Source organism: Sinocyclocheilus rhinocerous, unplaced genomic scaffold (genome assembly GCF_001515625.1).
Source record: "Sinocyclocheilus rhinocerous isolate Xijiao unplaced genomic scaffold, SAMN03320098_v1.1 scaffold1252, whole genome shotgun sequence".
Taxonomy (NCBI): Eukaryota; Metazoa; Chordata; class Actinopteri; order Cypriniformes; family Cyprinidae; genus Sinocyclocheilus; species Sinocyclocheilus rhinocerous.
Genome location: NW_015640452.1, coordinates 1131824 through 1149968, shown reverse-complemented (window position 1 = coordinate 1149968; position 18145 = coordinate 1131824). Strand labels below are relative to the sequence as shown.

General features: G+C 35.9%; 1 protein-coding gene across 3 annotated transcripts in view; it reads left to right on the top strand.

Moving 5' to 3' along the window:
* The window catches only part of raph1a (Ras association (RalGDS/AF-6) and pleckstrin homology domains 1a), a 75963-nt gene that overhangs the window by 45173 nt on the left and 12645 nt on the right, over positions 1-18145 (top strand). For 2 of the 3 annotated variants that reach the window (XM_016568970.1, XM_016568968.1), the window contains exons 5-9: positions 173-804; positions 3226-3300; positions 10529-10606; positions 13210-13369; positions 17081-17202. In XM_016568970.1, coding sequence (XP_016424456.1) covers positions 173-804; positions 3226-3300; positions 10529-10606; positions 13210-13369; positions 17081-17202 — 1067 coding nt within the window. The remainder of the gene's footprint in view (positions 1-172; positions 805-3225; positions 3301-10528; positions 10607-13209; positions 13370-17080; positions 17203-18145) is intronic. The other variant, XM_016568969.1, reaches the window with a different exon arrangement.

Below are 18145 nucleotides of genomic sequence, written 5' to 3'. Positions count from 1 at the left end.
GGCCTCCTGAAGCGAATCGATGCATTTTTGTTAGAAATATCCATATTTAAAACTTTATAAACAGTAATCTCTAGCGTCCGCTGACTGTCTGTCGTTAGTCTTAATATTTGACATGCTTAAATGAGCTGGTTTGTTTACATTTGTGTGTATGTGTACGTTTGTTTCCTTACAGAGGCTCTGAACCAGGGTGACGCTGTGGATCTGGATGCTCTGATGGCAGACCTCTGCTCCATCGAGCAGGAGCTCAGCACCATCAGTAAGCCTAGCAGCGCTTCCTCTCGCCTTGGCCTGACCGGGGACACCAAAGTCCGTCAGAAGCCCCCGGCCGGACGCAGTCACAGCACCAAGCACACGGGCAGCAGCAGTGGAGGTGCGAGTAGCAGTGGCGGCAGCACCAGCAGCAGTCCCCGCGCCTCTCCCGCCTCTACCATCAGGGTGGGCAGCTCCAACAGCAGACCTCCGCTGGCAGCCAACTTCTCTCTGGATGACATCACAGCTCAGCTGGAAAAAGCCTCCCAAAGCATGGACGAAGCAGCCAGGCAGAGCTCCACATCCTTCGGCTCTGCGATCTCAGCACCGTACTCTTCCTCCACTGTGCGGCGGCCAACCTCCCATCATCATCATCATCATCGCAGGACAGGGTCGGTGGGTACGGTCACCGAGCATGAAGTGCGGTCCTTTGTCCATTCCTCTCGCTCTAGCATTAACTCGGCCTCTGCGTCCAGCATGGACTCGCTGGACATCGAAAAACCCAAGTCTGATCCGGACGGGTTACAGGACGGACAGGACCAGCCGAGTTCAGAGGTAAACAATGTTATCTTGTATTATCCGACATCTTGGATGGATTTTTTTCACTGAGCTTGAAGCAGTTTGTTAAGAGACCTCTTTGAAGGATACATGCAACATGCCATAGTTTGTCTCAACCAGGGGTCGGGCCCGATAGGGGGTCTGAGCAAACTTCCAAGGCAGCCTCAAGATGACTTAAAATAATTTAAAGGTGCAATAGGTGATTGGCTTCAGAAACATTTTTTGTTATGCTGGTTGAAAGTCTCTTCACATCCCAATAGCAATCATTAAGTTAAGTGTTCTAAATGTATTTATCTGTATTTATTTATTCTGTGGAAGGCGTAGGACCAAGAAATGTTCGTCCAATCAAAACGCTCGGTCCGACCATTTTAATTGGCTTTCCTACCTTCCTGTCAACGTATGTATTAGCACACCTTTGCGCACCCTGTTCGCGCATACAGGATACGTCATCAGCGCATTCACGCACGCTGTGCAGACAGAGCGAGAATGGCAGACAAACATCAACAACCCGATCTTCCTTCCTGGTATTGTAGTACTTTTAAAGTTTTCTCACCGGTGAATGACACATCGTGTAGCCCAGCGGTTAATCCAGTCCTCGCGTCCCCCGCTCTGAATATTTTGCATGTCTCGCTTAGTTAACACACCCGATTCAGATAACCAGCTCGTTAGAAGTGAGCTACGTGCATGAACTGTGTTCCGATCGATATGATCCCTACAAAGTGTTCATTGCTCCCTACTCCCTGAGCAGGGGAAATCCGTTTAAGTTTACTTCACTTCAGAACATGGGCTGGAATTGGGAACCGCTGATGTAGCCTATTGTAATGTTGTCTCTGGTATTTTGGTATGTGAGCGTATATGCTTTCAGTGGGCGTGGCTTTGGACGGCGATTGCAGGGAGGGTGGGACGTTCGCTTTCATGCTATCAGGCTAAAGTTAGCATTTTCCAAGATCTCCTACTGCACCTTTAAAATAAGTCAAAACAAGCATTCAAAATAAGCCAAAACAACTAAAAATCTAAATATTTCTTATTTTAGTTCACCCTTTCAACATAAGTTTTTTTTTCTGCTTTGTGGAACCAGGGTTTTGGAAGACCTAGGTATATATTATGATGTTCTGTTGTGTGATTTCTAGACATGGAAGAATCATGTAAATTAATAAATTCTTATTTTATTAAAACTCCATAGGCATTTTATAATACATTTTTTCTAGTTATGTCATGCTATTATAATATTTTAAGGGATAGAAATAGTGAGTAAAAATGTTTTTAAAAATCCTTACATTTAATCCTTATCAAGTAAAGGATAAAAAGCTTGCCATGGGGCCTTTGAATATCTTTGTGTTCAATGGGGTGCTTGTTGGAACAGCCTTTATGTCTAAAGCGCTTAAAATGCTGCCCATGTAGGCAGCTCACTAGGTTTTAGAACAGAACCCAGACATTTCGTCAGGCCTCTAGCAGAGCAGATTAAGCATTAAATAGAGCTTTGCTTCTGTCCCTGTCCGAAAGGCCAAATAAAAGCGGCTTTTACCCTCACTGCAGACTTAATTACACAGATAAGTGATTTTGCTGCAGTTTGGGTTGTATTTAGTCGTTGTATTGAGATATAGTCTAACCCACATTTTTAATTTTTAATAACTTTCAACCCATCGTGGGTACAGTTAAACAAATGCAGACTTCTCAAATGCATCAGTTATCAATTACATTTTCTTTCTTAAATGAAAGGAAGGTTGTCATGCATCATGTGTGTGACAGATTATTTCTTTTACTTGAGGCTTTTTCACATTGCCACCAAACACCAACTTGTTGGGTTTTGTTATATTAGTATGTTTACCGTGTTGGTTAATGTGAACCAGCCTGCGAACAGATGATTGATTTAAGAAAGCACATAGACCACTGCTATTTAAAGCTGTCTACATGCTGCCTTCGATTGTTCAGAAGTAGAGGGATTTCACTAATCTATCCTATCCCACAGATCTTTACTGACAATCTGATTTTTAACTGTTTTATTTCTTATAATAAGTGTGTAATAATAGCATAAAATGAATAGTAAATATTTATTTTCATTATTATTTTTTAATCATTTGATATTAACTTTAATGTATTATTATTGTTATTATTACATGCCATTCAGTTAGCAATTGATTTCATTATGCACGATGTTCCACAAAAAAAAGCAAGCAAAATTTGCAGCACTTTTAAAGTGCCATGTCCATCTTATATAACACCATAATGCTTTTCATGATTGTCCATACAGAATGGCTCATCGTGTTATGTGAAATTGAACAATGTTTTGGATAGGATATTTTATTTTTAATTTCAGTGATTATTGCTCACAATTTTCCCCTGTGCTTTCACACTATGAAAAATCATTCATGTTTATTAATCAAAGCACTAATGTCTCTCCTCTCTCTCTGCACAAAGCACTCGTATCTGGACAGGGAGACTTCTCTCATTCTGAAAAGCATTGCAGGAAAGCCCTCTCACTTGCTGACCAAGGTGATGCCCTCTTTCCACCTCTGGATGCATTGAGTTTCTCCTAGTGGCTTCCTAACCCCTCTGTGCATGCCAGCATGATCCATTTTTCTTTCATTATGTGTCTTGGTATTAGACATAATGAAGCTCTTCTAATGAAATACAGCTTTGTATGTTCGCGCAGACAGGATACGTCATCAGCGCGTTCATGCACGCTGTGCAGACAGAGCAAGAATGGCAGACAAACATCAACAACCCGATCTTCCTTCCTGGTATTGTAGTACTTTTAAAGTTTTCTCACCGGTGAATGACACATCGTGTAGCCCAGCGGTTAATCCAGTCCTCGCGTCCCCCGCTCTGAATATTTTGCATGTCTCGCTTAGTTAACACACCCGATTCAGATAACCAGCTCGTTAGAAGTGAGCTACGTGCATGAACTGTGTTCCGATCGATATGATCCCTACAAAGTGTTCATTGCTCCCTACTCCCTGAGCAGGGGAAATCCGTTGAAGTTTACTTCACTTCAGAACATGGGCTGGAATTGGGAACCGCTGATGTAGCCTATTGTAATGTTGTCTCTGGTATTTTGGTATGTGAGCGTATATGCTTTCAGTGGGCGTGGCTTTGGACGGCGATTGCAGGGAGGGTGGGACGTTCGCTTTCATGCTATCAGGCTAAAGTTAGCATTTTCCAAGATCTCCTACTGCACCTTTAAAATAAGTCAAAACAAGCATTCAAAATAAGCCAAAACAACTAAAAATCTAAATATTTCTTATTTTAGTTCACCCTTTCAACATAAGTTTTTTTTTCTGCTTTGTGGAACCAGGGTTTTGGAAAACCTAGGTATATATTATGATGTTCTGTTGTGTGATTTCTAGACATGGAAGAATCATGTAAATTAATAAATTCTTATTTTATTAAAACTCCATAGGCATTTTATAATAAATTTTTTCTAGTTATGTCATGGATAGAAATAGTGAGTAAAAATGTTTTTAAAAATCCTTACATTTAATCCTTATCAAGTAAAGGATAAAGAGCTTGCCATGGGGCCTTTGAATATCTTTGTGTTCAATGGGGTGCTTGTTGGAACAGCCTTTATGTCTAAAGCGCTTAAAATGCTGCCCATGTAGGCAGCTCACTAGGTTTTGGAACAGAACCCAGACATTTCGTCAGGCCTCTAGCAGAGCAGATTAAGCATTAAATAGAGCTTTGCTTCTGTCCCTGTCCGAAAGGCCAAATAAAAGCGGCTTTTACCCTCACTGCAGACTTAATTACACAGATAAGTGATTTTGCTGCAGTTTGGGTTGTATTTAGTCGTTGTATTGAGATATAGTCTAACCCAAATTTTTAATTTTTAATAACTTTCAACCCATCGTGGGTACAGTTAAACAAATGCAGACTTCTCAAATGCATCAGTTATCAATTACATTTTCTTTCTTAAATGAAAGGAAGGTTGTCATGCATCATGTGTGTGACAGATTATTTCTTTTACTTGAGGCTTTTTCACATTGCCACCAAACACCAACTTGTTGGGTTTTGTTATATTAGTATGTTTACCGTGTTGGTTAATGTGAACCAGCCTGCGAACAGATGATTGATTTAAGAAAGCACATAGACCACTGCTATTTAAAGCTGTCTACATGCTGCCTTCGATTGTTCAGAAGTAGAGGGATTTCACTAATCTATCCTATCCCACAGATCTTTACTGACAATCTGATTTTTAACTGTTTTATTTCTTATAATAAGTGTGTAATAATAGCATAAAATGAATAGTAAATATTTATTTTCATTATTATTTTTTAATCATTTGATATTAACTTTAATGTATTATTATTGTTATTATTACATGCCATTCAGTTAGCAATTGATTTCATTATGCACGATGTTCCACAAAAAAAAGCAAGCAAAATTTGCAGCACTTTTAAAGTGCCATGTCCATCTTATATAACACCATAATGCTTTTCATGATTGTCCATACAGAATGGCTCATCGTGTTATGTGAAATTGAACAATGTTTTGGATAGGATATTTTATTTTTAATTTCAGTGATTATTGCTCACAATTTTCCCCTGTGCTTTCACACTATGAAAAATCATTCATGTTTATTAATCAAAGCACTAATGTCTCTCCTCTCTCTCTGCACAAAGCACTCGTATCTGGACAGGGAGACTTCTCTCATTCTGAAAAGCATTGCAGGAAAGCCCTCTCACTTGCTGACCAAGGTGATGCCCTCTTTCCACCTCTGGATGTATTGAGTTTCTCCTAGTGGCTTCCTAACCCTTCTGTGCATGCAAGCATGATTCGTTTTCATCCATTTTTCTTTTATTATGTGTCTTGATGTTAAGACATAATGAAGCTTTTCTAATGAAAAAAAGCTTTGTATAATTCCTGTAACCTTGTTCCTAATACCTCAGTGTTTTTTTGTTTGTTAATTCATACTGACCCTAACCATCTCCCCACCTCCCGCGTCATGCTGATTTCCTCGTCTGTAACCTGTCAATTCATTATGTCATAGGACATCAGAAGAATCAGAATAAATGGTAGACGCAGAATGATGTGCATGGATACTTCATATCACCTACAATGTTTGTGTTGTTCCATAACAAAACAGGAATGTTTAAGCCTCTATTAACTCAAACGCTCAATTTTTGTATTGTTGATATAGTTATAGTGCACTACATTTTTAGGTCCTGTTCACACCAAGTCTGACAAGTAAACAACACAATTGATAAAATAATCATGAACATTCAAAAGAGAGTTTAAAGTGTTTGGTGTAAAAAGGTTCGTGGAGATACATTGTTTTTATTTTTTAAAACTTGCCGTGCATGTTCTTCTTGGTGTGAATAGAAAATTTTATCATGTTCATTTATTTTGTATTTACTTTTGTGTGCACTCAAAAAATTGGTGATGGGAATAAAAATAGTATTTTAATGATTTTGCATTAACACTTCCTTGGTGAGAGAATGTTATTGTTTTGCAAGCGAAACAAATATTCTCAAAGGAATGCAAAAGCATTGCAATACATTTTTTCTTCTCATCTCATATTTTTCATCACCATGTCCCCTCAGGGGCTCCGTAGCATCTGAGACATCCACTTGAAAACGAATTGTTTTGCACTATGACTTGACTTAATATATCTGGAGAGCATGTTCATGCATGCATGTTTTGAAATACTTGGGCATTTTGAGTTGTGTGGTATCAGCAGCTCTTCAGGACTGCATGTCCAAATCAAATCATTAAATATGTATGAAGATATGTAAAGGATTTTGTTGAGCTCATTCCATTTAGAGGTTAAACATTTGGACATTTGAGTTCAACAGAACAATATAAAACTTGTCATATTAGAACATGAAGTTGAAAACTGGACATGGATTATTTGTAATAGCTATTAGATTAACATCATCGTTTTTTTAAATTTTTTTTATTATGGAAGGAAACATTGTTTCATCACTGCTTATGTAACACAGCATCTTTGATAATGACTGTAAGTGATGACTGTGTGCCCCCTCAGGGTTTGTATGTACAGTACCTGTTTATTAGAGAGGTACAGCCCCAGATCGGTTAGCTGTGGACAGGTGGCAGACAGACCCGCAAGGTACCGAGTGACATAATGATCAGCACAACAGATGGATTCTAGGAAGAGATCGAGTTTCATCAGAAACGGCAGGGTGCAGTCCCACACAAAAGTGTTTTGCTTCCTCAGACAACTGTAAGCCACATTCAACCAGTGTTTGTTTTCTCTTTTTTTTTAAGGATTCACCTGCTCAACCAAAGCTGTTTTGAAACTAAACATCCATTAAGCAGTGTTCAGTATTAGTCCTAAGCTTTCTTAGCACAGATCAGTTCATCCTGTTAAACTGTACTACTGTGGCCTATAGAACAACAGAAGCCTGACCAGTGCCATCCACTCCTGGGACCCAAGTTGATAGTGTGTTAAATTCAACACAATCTTATGGCAATTCATAACTATTTTTACATTTTTGGTCAAATTTGGGAGTTTTAATCTCATTTGTTTTCATAAGATCTGCTTATGTTCCACTGATGGTTATGTTTAAGCGTGGACTTTCATGTTTTCTTTATTTCTAAAAGTGCGTAAAAATTCATACAAAATCGGCACTTCATAAAATAGTTACATTTTCCCGTAAAATGTTGGTTAAACCATTCACTAGGAAGGATCATGTTGACTTGCCATCAAGGTGGAGATCTCAGACTCAGTACAGTAGCACTCTAGTTTTAGTAACTCCTAATACATCTGTGGGAAATCGGTTTACGAATGTGCTGACCATCTTTTGTTTTGTTGTACTTTGCTGTTTTGCTGTGGACACTAAAGTGTGAGTCAGTTGTGTTGTAGTGGCATTAGCAAGGCTTGGAGTCGGTTGAGGGGATCTGATTGGTTGGAGGAGTTGAGTGAATGTGCTGGTAATCCTCTTTACACTCGGGAGGTTTCATCACCTAGATTTTCATTCCTTATTCTGACACTGTTCATCACTGCCCTTGTGCACTACACTTTAGCATACTTTTGAAAAGAGTATTTATTATAGATATAATATACTTCAAAATACTTAAGTGTGAACTGAATGTAATGTTTTTGGACACTTAATTGCATCTTAACTGCAATTAAATGAAAATGGGTTATAGTTTAAATTTATATAAATGCAATTAGTTGAACTTAGGTCCTACAAAAATGGTTCAAAAAAGGCGCTCAAGTACATCTTCTATAATATATGTAAATTCCTAATTGATCCTTATAGTCTTTGAAATGATTGACTGATTAATTAATTATGGTTAAATAAAATATATTTTGATGTAATTTTAATTGACTTAATTAACTTGTGTGACGTGTTTAAATATATTTGTAATTTCACATGTCGTGATGAAGTTGCCATTTAGTACATTTAAAATGCATTAGCTTTAAATGTAATATCAAATAACACACTATAGTTAAAATTATAATTAGGTACTTTACATGTGCTTTAATATGTTAGTCAACACATCAAAATGTACTACTTTAAAGCACAACAAAAGACTATTAAAACAATTATTTAAAATATACTTTCAAGTAAATTTTTAATTTGACATTTATTGCAAAGTGCACTTGTTGCCTTTTATTTCATTAATATTATCTAAAAGCTGGCTTCCCAAAAACCTTGGACGCTGATGAAGTTGCCATTTAGTACATTTAAAATGCATTAGCTTTAAATGTAATATCAAATAACACACTATAGTTAAAATTATAATTAGGTACTTTACATGTGCTTTAATATGTTAGTCAACACATCAAAATGTACTACTTTAAAGCACAACAAAAGACTATTAAAACAATTATTTAAAATGTACTTTCAAGTAAATTTTTCATTTGACATTTATTGCAAAGTGCACTTGTTGCCTTTTATTTCATTAATATTATCAATTTATTAATTAATATTATAGCTGGCTTCCCAAAAACCTTGGACGCTATACAAACCCTGATATCTCAGCAATATAGATAATTGTAGTTTCTGCAGCCAGGTGGTTTGTGATGTAGAATTACGGGTCAGGAGAACAGCTGCTGGGCAGTTTCTGTTGCTGCTTATCGGCTTATTTTTGGTTTCTCTGTTGTTTTGTGCCAGGTTTTTCTTTCTTTCTTTTTTTTAAGACAGTGGGTAATTTAGTTTTTAAATTGTGGCCTTGAAATTTAGCAACAATAACCACTAATAGTATCTGGATTCTGATCTTCAGTTGAGGCTATTCTTATAAATGTGTGTTTCTGTGTCAGCTATGTCCCATTTCCACATGCTGTCTGAGTCATGAGCGCACACCACTTTTTTCACCATCACTTCAATCAAAATGGACCATGCACCTTGTGCGCTGATATTTTTTGTAAATTTTTAATTTGACATTTATTGCAAAGTGCACTTGTTGCCTTTTATTTCATTAATATTATCAATTTATTAATTAATATTATAGCTGGCTTCCCAAAAACCTTGGACGCTATACAAACCCTGATATCTCAGCAATATAATTAATTGTAGTTTCTGCAGCCAGGTGGTTTGTGATGTAGAATTACGGGTCAGGAGAACAGCTGCTGGGCAGTTTCTGTTGCTGCTTATCGGCTTATTTTTGGTTTCTCTGTTGTTTTGTGCCAGGTTTTTCTTTCTTTCTTTTTTTTAAGACAGTGGGTAATTTAGTTTTGAAATTGTGGCCTTGAAATTTAGCAACAATAACCACTAATAGTATCTGGATTCTGATCTTCAGTTGAGGCTATTCTTATAGAAGACATGCTTCTTTTAAATGTGTGTTTCTGTGTCAGCTATGTCCCATTTCCACATGCTGTCTGAGTCATGAGCACACACCACTTTTTTCACCATCACTTCAATCAAAATGGACCATGCACCTTGTGCGCTGATATTTTTTGCAATTTTGATTGTTTGCTTTATATATGTGTGTGTGTATATCTATCTATCTAAGACTAAAGCAATTGCACACACACACACACACATACACACAGAAACAGAGATGGGGAGGGCTTGACAGAAGTCTATCTGACAGTAAAAGGGGAGGGATCATCTCTTTGTTTCAGAGAGAGCGAGAGAGAGATTAGCCAGTAGACGAGAGGTAGTAGAGTGTAGCCATTTCTGCCCATCCTCCACCTCTCTGCTGCTTGTAGTAGATGCGTTTTATGCTCTTGGGCAGAGGAATCATTTATGCTGTTGGGGGAGTATTCCAGTCATTTATTCTTCAGAAATCTCACAGCTTCCTGACCATTAAGGATTTACATGGACATTAAATTGCTCTGATCATGGATCTGCACATCTCAGCGATGGCCAGAACAGTCACAAATGGAAATAGACCAGCTTCAGACTTGCTACAATGGGATATTTTTCTATTCGACTGGACCTATAAATCTAAATGTGACTATTGAAAAGCAGCTTTCTGTAATCTGTTGAGGCGAATCTGTATTAGGGATTGCAAAAGGGCTACCAGATGGGGCGAATGCCAGGGGAAGAGCATTCAGATTGTGTTTCCTTACAGATGCCATAGCACTGCTTGTTTTTAAGCATTTACCTTCCTCTTTATTTTTTTGCACCAAAATATCTTTTTACAATGGCATCTTGCTGGAAAAGCCAGGTAAATGTGAGGGTTGTGCAGTCTAGTTTTTATAGATTTTCAAATGTCCAAATGTTTAACCATAGGAAGTTAGTTACTCCAAGCATAACAGTGCACTAATTCAGATGTATTTCCTTGTGGTGATTTTTTGTATGTGTGTATTTAGGAGGAACAAGCTGCCAAACAAAAAGCTGAGAAGATCCGAGTAGCTTTGGAGAAGATAAAGGAAGCACAGGTTAAAAAGGTGAGATGATCAGCAGGTTTTTTGTTTACATGTAAACATATCTTAACAGAACATGTGACGCAAACCTAGTCACACATATGTTTACAGTGATTTAACAACCTGTAATGCTACATCTGTTCTCTACAGTAGTTTTCAAATGACAGCATGTGCAGTGTGGTGTAGTGTAGAAGTGGGTCATCGTGGTGTAATGCAGCACACTTACACGGCTGAGTCAGGCCCTCGTGGGACCTGGGAAATGATTTTATAGCACATTTTCACAGAATGGTTAGTGTAATTTGGCTTTGGAGAAGAGCTGTGTTGCCTCTAGTAGAGACTGACCAATATTCAGTTGACCAATGTTTACTGTTATTAACACATTCTACTTTGGTTAATGGTTGTTTAATAATAATAATAATAATAATAATAATTATTATTATTATTATTACTTTTATTAGTATTATGTATTATTTTTGTTTTCTAATAAAGCAATAAGCCCAGTAAAGCCATGGTTCACAACGATTATATTTGTTTTACGCACAATGTCGAGTATTTAGCTGTTCTAAAATCAGTATAAACCACAGCTTCATGGGGCTTATGGTTACTACATACACCTGACAAGGGTTCATAAAATAAACACACAGCAACAACATTAATAATAATAATAATAATAATAATAATAATAATAATAATAATAATAATAATAATAATAATAATAATAATAATAATAATAATAATAATTTTGGTTAATGGTTGTTTAATAATAATAATAATAATAATAATAATAATTATTATTATTATTACTTTTATTAGTATTATGTATTATTTTTGTTTTCTAATAAAGCAATAAGCCCAGTAAAGCCATGGTTCACAACGATTATATTTGTTTTACGCACAATGTCGAGTATTTAGCTGTTCTAAAATCAGTATAAACCACAGCTTCATGGGGCTTATGGTTACTACATACACCTGACAAGGGTTCATAAAATAAACACACAGCAACAACATTAATAATAATAATAATAATAATAATATGATGAATAAATGTAAATGTATTGTAAATATATTATTATTATTATTATTGTTATTTATGATAAATAACAATGTGATTCAGGTATGTGTTTATAGAGTATTTTACAATGGCTTTGAACGCGGCTCAGCCAATCATAATCAGGGGACCTTAACTATAGATTTTATAATAATTATTGTTAACACTTTAGTTTAGGGATCATTTCTCAGTATTAACTAATTGCTTATTAGCATGCACTTTACTAGCATATTGGCTATTTATTAGTACTTATAAGCACATATAAATGCCTTATTCTGCATGACCATATTTTAAATCCCTTAATCCTAACCAATATCTAAATGAATCTAAATCAAAATAAATAAAATAAAAATATCTAAACTTCACAACTACCGTACTAACTATTAATAGGCAGCAAATTAGGGTGACCTAATTATTTAGTTATTGTCCATTAAATAAATAAAATGAATATTATTAATAATTTTGTCATATCATTTATCCGATACTTTTGTAAATAATTAGTATTGGTCTTTAAAAAATGACTGGTCTCTAGAGTCTATTGAATTTTTTTGGATGTTTCACTCTATGTTGGCAAGTATAAATGTATATAAGTAGATAAAGGTGCAGTTACAAAAATCGATGTCCTGTGTCAGGACTTCCTGAGGTTTCTGTGCTGTTATCTGGGGAGGTGAAACAGGGCTGTGTTTATACAAACAGCCAAGCCCAGATGATCAAGACAACTTAAACACATTCTGTGTGTCTGTGCACGTGCACCCGTGAGGCCTTACTCTCCCACAGCGTCTGTTCTCCGAATATATTAGTGTGGGTCAGCAGCCCTGATGGAATGTTTTCTGGGTCAGGTCACTGTCACAGTACACAAACTGAGCCTGTGTCTCTTTAAATGCTGCTCTGAAATCTCTCTTGAAGTGAAATCGCTTTAAATGTGCTCTTAAAATCCACAGTTAATCTGGAATGAGTGCATGTAGACAGTAACAAGCTGTTGGATTTATGGCGGTGCTCATGGAGGAAGCTCGTGTTCTGAAATATTGATCTTCCTAATTATGATCTGATAAATACATTTCTGTTAAATATGTCTGTGGATATTTTTGAGTAATGATGGAAATTCATTGTTGAATCAGTGCATATAACCAACAGTTAGAAAGAAATCTAATTTCTCAAAAGTATCAGCATATAGTGTGTGGCTTGCGGTAGATTAATGACCTCTGTAGATTCTGGTATTTTCACTGGCCTTTGACCATTCGTATGGTGAAATGTAGGCCAGTGTGTAATGTCTTAAGAGGGAGAGGGGATTCCTATTGGTTTATATGTTCACAGGCCTTTTGTTGTTGCTGGGACGTTTGGGGATATGTATGTGGAAGGGTTTTTTCATTTAATCTTGTTTGTGAGCAGTTGATGTTGCCGTTTTACTCAGATCTGAGGTGAATGTTTGCCTGGAGTGCCTGGAAAGGCCACATCCCCCAATAAAATGTCACAAAACACAGATCACTATGTAACCCACTGATGACAGAGAAATGTATGCAAACACCAAAAGATGTACAAACATATGTAATGGTTTGTCATGTTCTGTCTCTCCCCTAAGTTGGTAATCCGAGTGCACCTATCGGATGAAAGCTCAAAGACTGTGATGGTGGATGAGAGACAGACGGTGCGTCAAGTGCTGGACTGCCTGCTGGACAAGTCCCACTGCGGTTATAGCCTGGACTGGTCTCTGGTGGAAATCATCACTGAACTCCAGATAGGTAAGAGCCAGAAGACAGACCTCTGTCTGAGCCTCATTGTAGCTTGTTCTGGACAAGAACTGGCCAGTAATTGACATGAAAATGAACCAATAACAGGATGTTTTAGGTAAATTTGGAATTTGTACTACAGTAATAGACCGACATGCAACAAACTGGTGCAAATAGTGTAAATCTCTGTAAAAAGTTTTACAGGAAACACCAATGTAATTTGTGGAAAATGTACTTATGTATACACTATCGATCAAAAAGTACGATGTTTTTTAAAGAAATTAATTCTTGAATTCAGCAAGGGTGCATTAAATTGGCAGTAAAGGTATTTGTAATACTAAATAATATAATACAAAATATTTCTATTTCAAATAAATGCTGTTCTTTTAAACAATCTATTCATCAAAGAATCCTAAAACGATACACACAAATATTTAGCACAACTGTTTTAAACATTCATAATAATTACAAATGTTTCTTGAGCAGCAAATCAGCATATTAGAATGATTTCTGAAGGATCATGTGACAACGAAGACTGGAGCAATGATGCTGAGAATTCAGCTTTGTCGTCAAATAAATAAATTAAATTTTAAAATATATTCAAACAGAAAGCAGTTTTTTATTGGCATGTTAAGTTGTAATAATATTTCACAATATTACTGTTTTTACTGTATTTTTTTTTTTTAAATAAATGCATTCTTGATGAGCATAAGTTATTCATAATTTACATTCAAAAGCAATAATTACTGATTATTTAACCAACACAACTCTTCAAACAAAGCAGAATACACAGTTGTGCATGTAGATATCTTAATTAATTTGGTGCTAATTGCTAAACAAAACTCTTAAATATCCTCTCTTTAAATATCACTGATACATTGTCAACAAAACTGTTTCCCGGTAGACTGATAAACCTGTGCGTCATCGAAAACGTGGTCTGGCAGAAAGTGCACATGCTGTGGCATGTTGTGTGGTGGCACTTGAGTACAGATGATTATAGACTGGTAACTTCACTGACTATTCTAAAGGATCCAAAGAGAGACTGAGTCAATAAAGAGAAATGAAAAAAGGGATTAAAGTCATGTGGTCAGGCTTGCCCCAGTTCAAGCACAACGACAGCTGGATGATAATGCACATATTTTTTTATCTTTTTTTCTGTTTGGTTTATTTGATCACTGTAGATTAGCAACAGGTATAGATCAGCAAAGGCTATGTCTGAAATCCCAGTAGGATTAACCCATCCAATCATGTGCAGTCTGAGGGAGGATAGCACTAGATTAGGTAAATATTACTATAACCGGTTCCACTAATTCCATAATAGTAAGAATATAAATCTACTGAGGCAGTAGAATTGATGATGGGTCAGGAAAGTTGTGGAAGACAAAGAAAAATGTTTTTATGATTTTATGATAACCTGAATACCACAACCCTGTTATTCATACTCTAAAATGCCTCCTGTCAGGTTTGTTTTTCTCACATGTCAGTTTTTATATTAAAGGAGTGGTCGAACATTCCACATTGAGACATTGGATATACACTAATAATCTTATAAACTTTGGGTTGGTAAGATTTTATTTATGTTTTTTAAAGTCTCTTACACTTGCCATGGCTGTATTTGTTTAATCAGAAATACAGTAAAAACAGTAAATAGTATTGTGAAATATTATTAAAGTTGAAAATAACTTTTCTATTTGAGTATATTTTAAAATGCAATGTATTCCTGTGATGCAAAGCTGAATTTTCAGCAGCCGTTACTGCAGTCTTCTTCAGTGTCACATGATTCTTCAGAAATCATTCTGATATGCTGATTTGCTGCTCAAGTAGCATTTCTTATTATTATCAATGTTGAAAACAATTGTGCTACTTAATATTTTGGTGAAAACTATGATACTGTATTCTTTAATATATAGAAATATATGGAACAGCATTTGAAAAAGTAAAGACATTTATAATGTTAAAAAAAGATTTCTGTCACTTTTGACCAATTTAATACATCCTTTCTGAATAAAAGTATTTAATTTCGTTCAAAAAAAATTATACTGACCCCAAACTTTTGAACAGTAGTCTAACTTTGCATATTAACACAGGTAATGTTATAGTCTATTATAGACTACATTTATTTTTATGTATTTTCTGATTAGTGCAATGCATTGCCCCATAGACTTCCATTGTAAGTGCATTACTGAAAGCATTTTTTGTTTGTTTTTTATGGATCTGAAGAATCGTATAAAATGGAATCAAATCAGGAATCAAATTTATTATCTGTGGTATGTTTTTGATAGATTTGTATTGAACCTAGGACATGCCTTTAACTGAACCTGCACCCTCCCTTGCCATGTCTGATATATGAGTGTGTGATACAGAGGCCTTATGTGCTGGGCTGCTCTGTATGTAGGTCCTGAGCGATCATGCGTGTGGCCATAGCCTACATCTCCAGGGCTTCAGCTTTTCCACACTCTGCTCTTTCAGTGGAGGGAGAAAAAGGCAGAGAGGGAAAAGACAAGGAAATCTAGTGGCGGGGTATAGAATACCCACCAGATGGGCTGTGCTAAAATCCCTTTAATAGAAAGAGCAGCGGAGGTCTTTTATGGAGGTATTATGTGCGAGCTGATGGATTGTTACAGTTTATAGTGAGCCCCTCAGGCTGAGTTCAGAAATTGATGTACACACTTGTATTTTTAATTTTGATTACTTGATTGACACTCTTTTTAATTTTGATATTGTTCTTGAATGATTCTTGTCTTGCTGTCAGAACCTAGTCAAACACTTAGATTTTGCTCTCGTGGCAGGTTTGTTTGTTGGCTCATTGTTTTTGAAGGTCGTGCATGTTGAGGTTAAAGGTCACACATCTAGTGTTAAGGTGTGACGGAATCAGGCTTAATCCAGGATCAAGAGGAAGGGATCGTTAAATCCTCAAGTAACTTTAATTATCTAATGGATGGACTAATGTAGTGTCAGAGTAGTGATTTCACTGTTCATTTTTTTATCATGTTTGAAAAACTGTGTTAAAGGTTTGCCTTTTATAGACTGTCCATTTGTTTAGGGCAGAGCTTTCCAAACTTAAGAATCTCCTGTCTGACAGGATACTTTTCTGTGTACAAGGCAAACATTAGACACCATATACCCTGTCAGCTTACTTGGCAAAAAATGGTGCAAGAAGATGTCTTTTTTATTTATTTATTAATTCATTCATTCATGTATATCATAAATAATACAGATTTGTTTAATTAATACTTCTGATGTCATGGAACTGGCAGCCCTCGTGTAGAAATAGTTGTTAATGTATGAATTTGATTTACCTCAGTGGGTTTTAAGGTTTGACCCATTTTAAATTTGTCTAGTGCATGCAGTTTGTTACGTACTTTCTCATCCTAAATGTCTTCAGGGGACTCTACCTCCATGAAATAGACCCAGGGATCTTTTTAGTCTGGAGGGAGAGCAGGACTGTGGCAGCAAGGCTTAGAGTAATTTGAATAAATGTCCCTTTTCCGTACAGACCATCGGATCTCTTGTAGGTCTGTTTACTTCATGATTTAGACATGGACTACTAAACCTGTGAATCTTTAGTTCACGATCACTTTCTTATACATCAGGATGTGTTTTCAAGGATTAGTGAAAGTGCTCCACAACTGTAGTATATACCTAATAAATGGATAAAGTGTCCAAAGTTGTTCTCCTGGTTGATTTTTGAATCTTCATACTGGTTACACTTTGTTTTTCCAGAGAGAATCTTTGAGGACCATGAGAACCTGGTTGAGAACTTGCTGAACTGGACCAGGGACAGCACCAACAGACTGATGTTCATCGAACGCATTGAGAAATATGCACTTTTCAAGAACCCTCAGGTAGAACTACATCTGTCTGTTATAGCAGCAATAGCAGCAAAAATTATATAGCAGCAAAAAATGGTTCCCTACAACTTCTGAACTACATTTTAATTCTTCTAAAACTTACAATAGCATTGTTAAATACTGTATACACTATTGTTAAAAAGTTAGTAAGATTTTTTTAAAGAGTTGGTAAGATTTTTTTTAAATGTTTTTGAAAAGTAGTATATTAAGCTCACAAAGGCTGCATTTATTTAATAAAAAATACATCAAAAACAGTAATTTTGAGAAATATTACAATTAAAAAAAACTTTTATTTGAATATATTCTAAAATGTGATGGCAAAGCTGAATTTTTAGTCTTCATGTCTTTGTGTCATGTTATCAATGATGAAAACATTTGGCTGCTTAATATTTTTTTTGTAAACCATACATTTTTTTTGGATTTTTTTGGTCAATAGAAAACGTTCAGAAAAACAGTGTTTATTTTAAATATAAATCTTTTGTAATATTATAAATGTCTATTGTATATATTTTTTATTTTTTTAATAAATGTGTCCTTGGCTTGCTAAATAAAAATATTTTAAAAAAATACCCAAACTTGAATGACAGTGTAAGTTAGTTATTCACTGATGTGTCTGACAATGCCATTTTTTATATGAAGGCTACAGTGAAAGGCAAGATTTTCAGTGAATAATGCTTTCGTTTTCAGAATTACAGCATTTGCATTGTTGAGTGAACTGTCCCTTATTGCCCATCTAATGACTAGATGTGTGCAGTTTTGTCACCAAAGTCTGATTATAGATATGAAAGAGAAAGATGTTTCAGAGTGACAGTAATATAGGTTTGTTCAGTACGGGTGTTCTGCTTGTGAAGTGCTCTGTGGATCAGTAGTTTTATTGATGTATGTGACTGAGCTACGTCAATGTCATGCAAATGCTGAGCTGTAATAAAAAAAAATC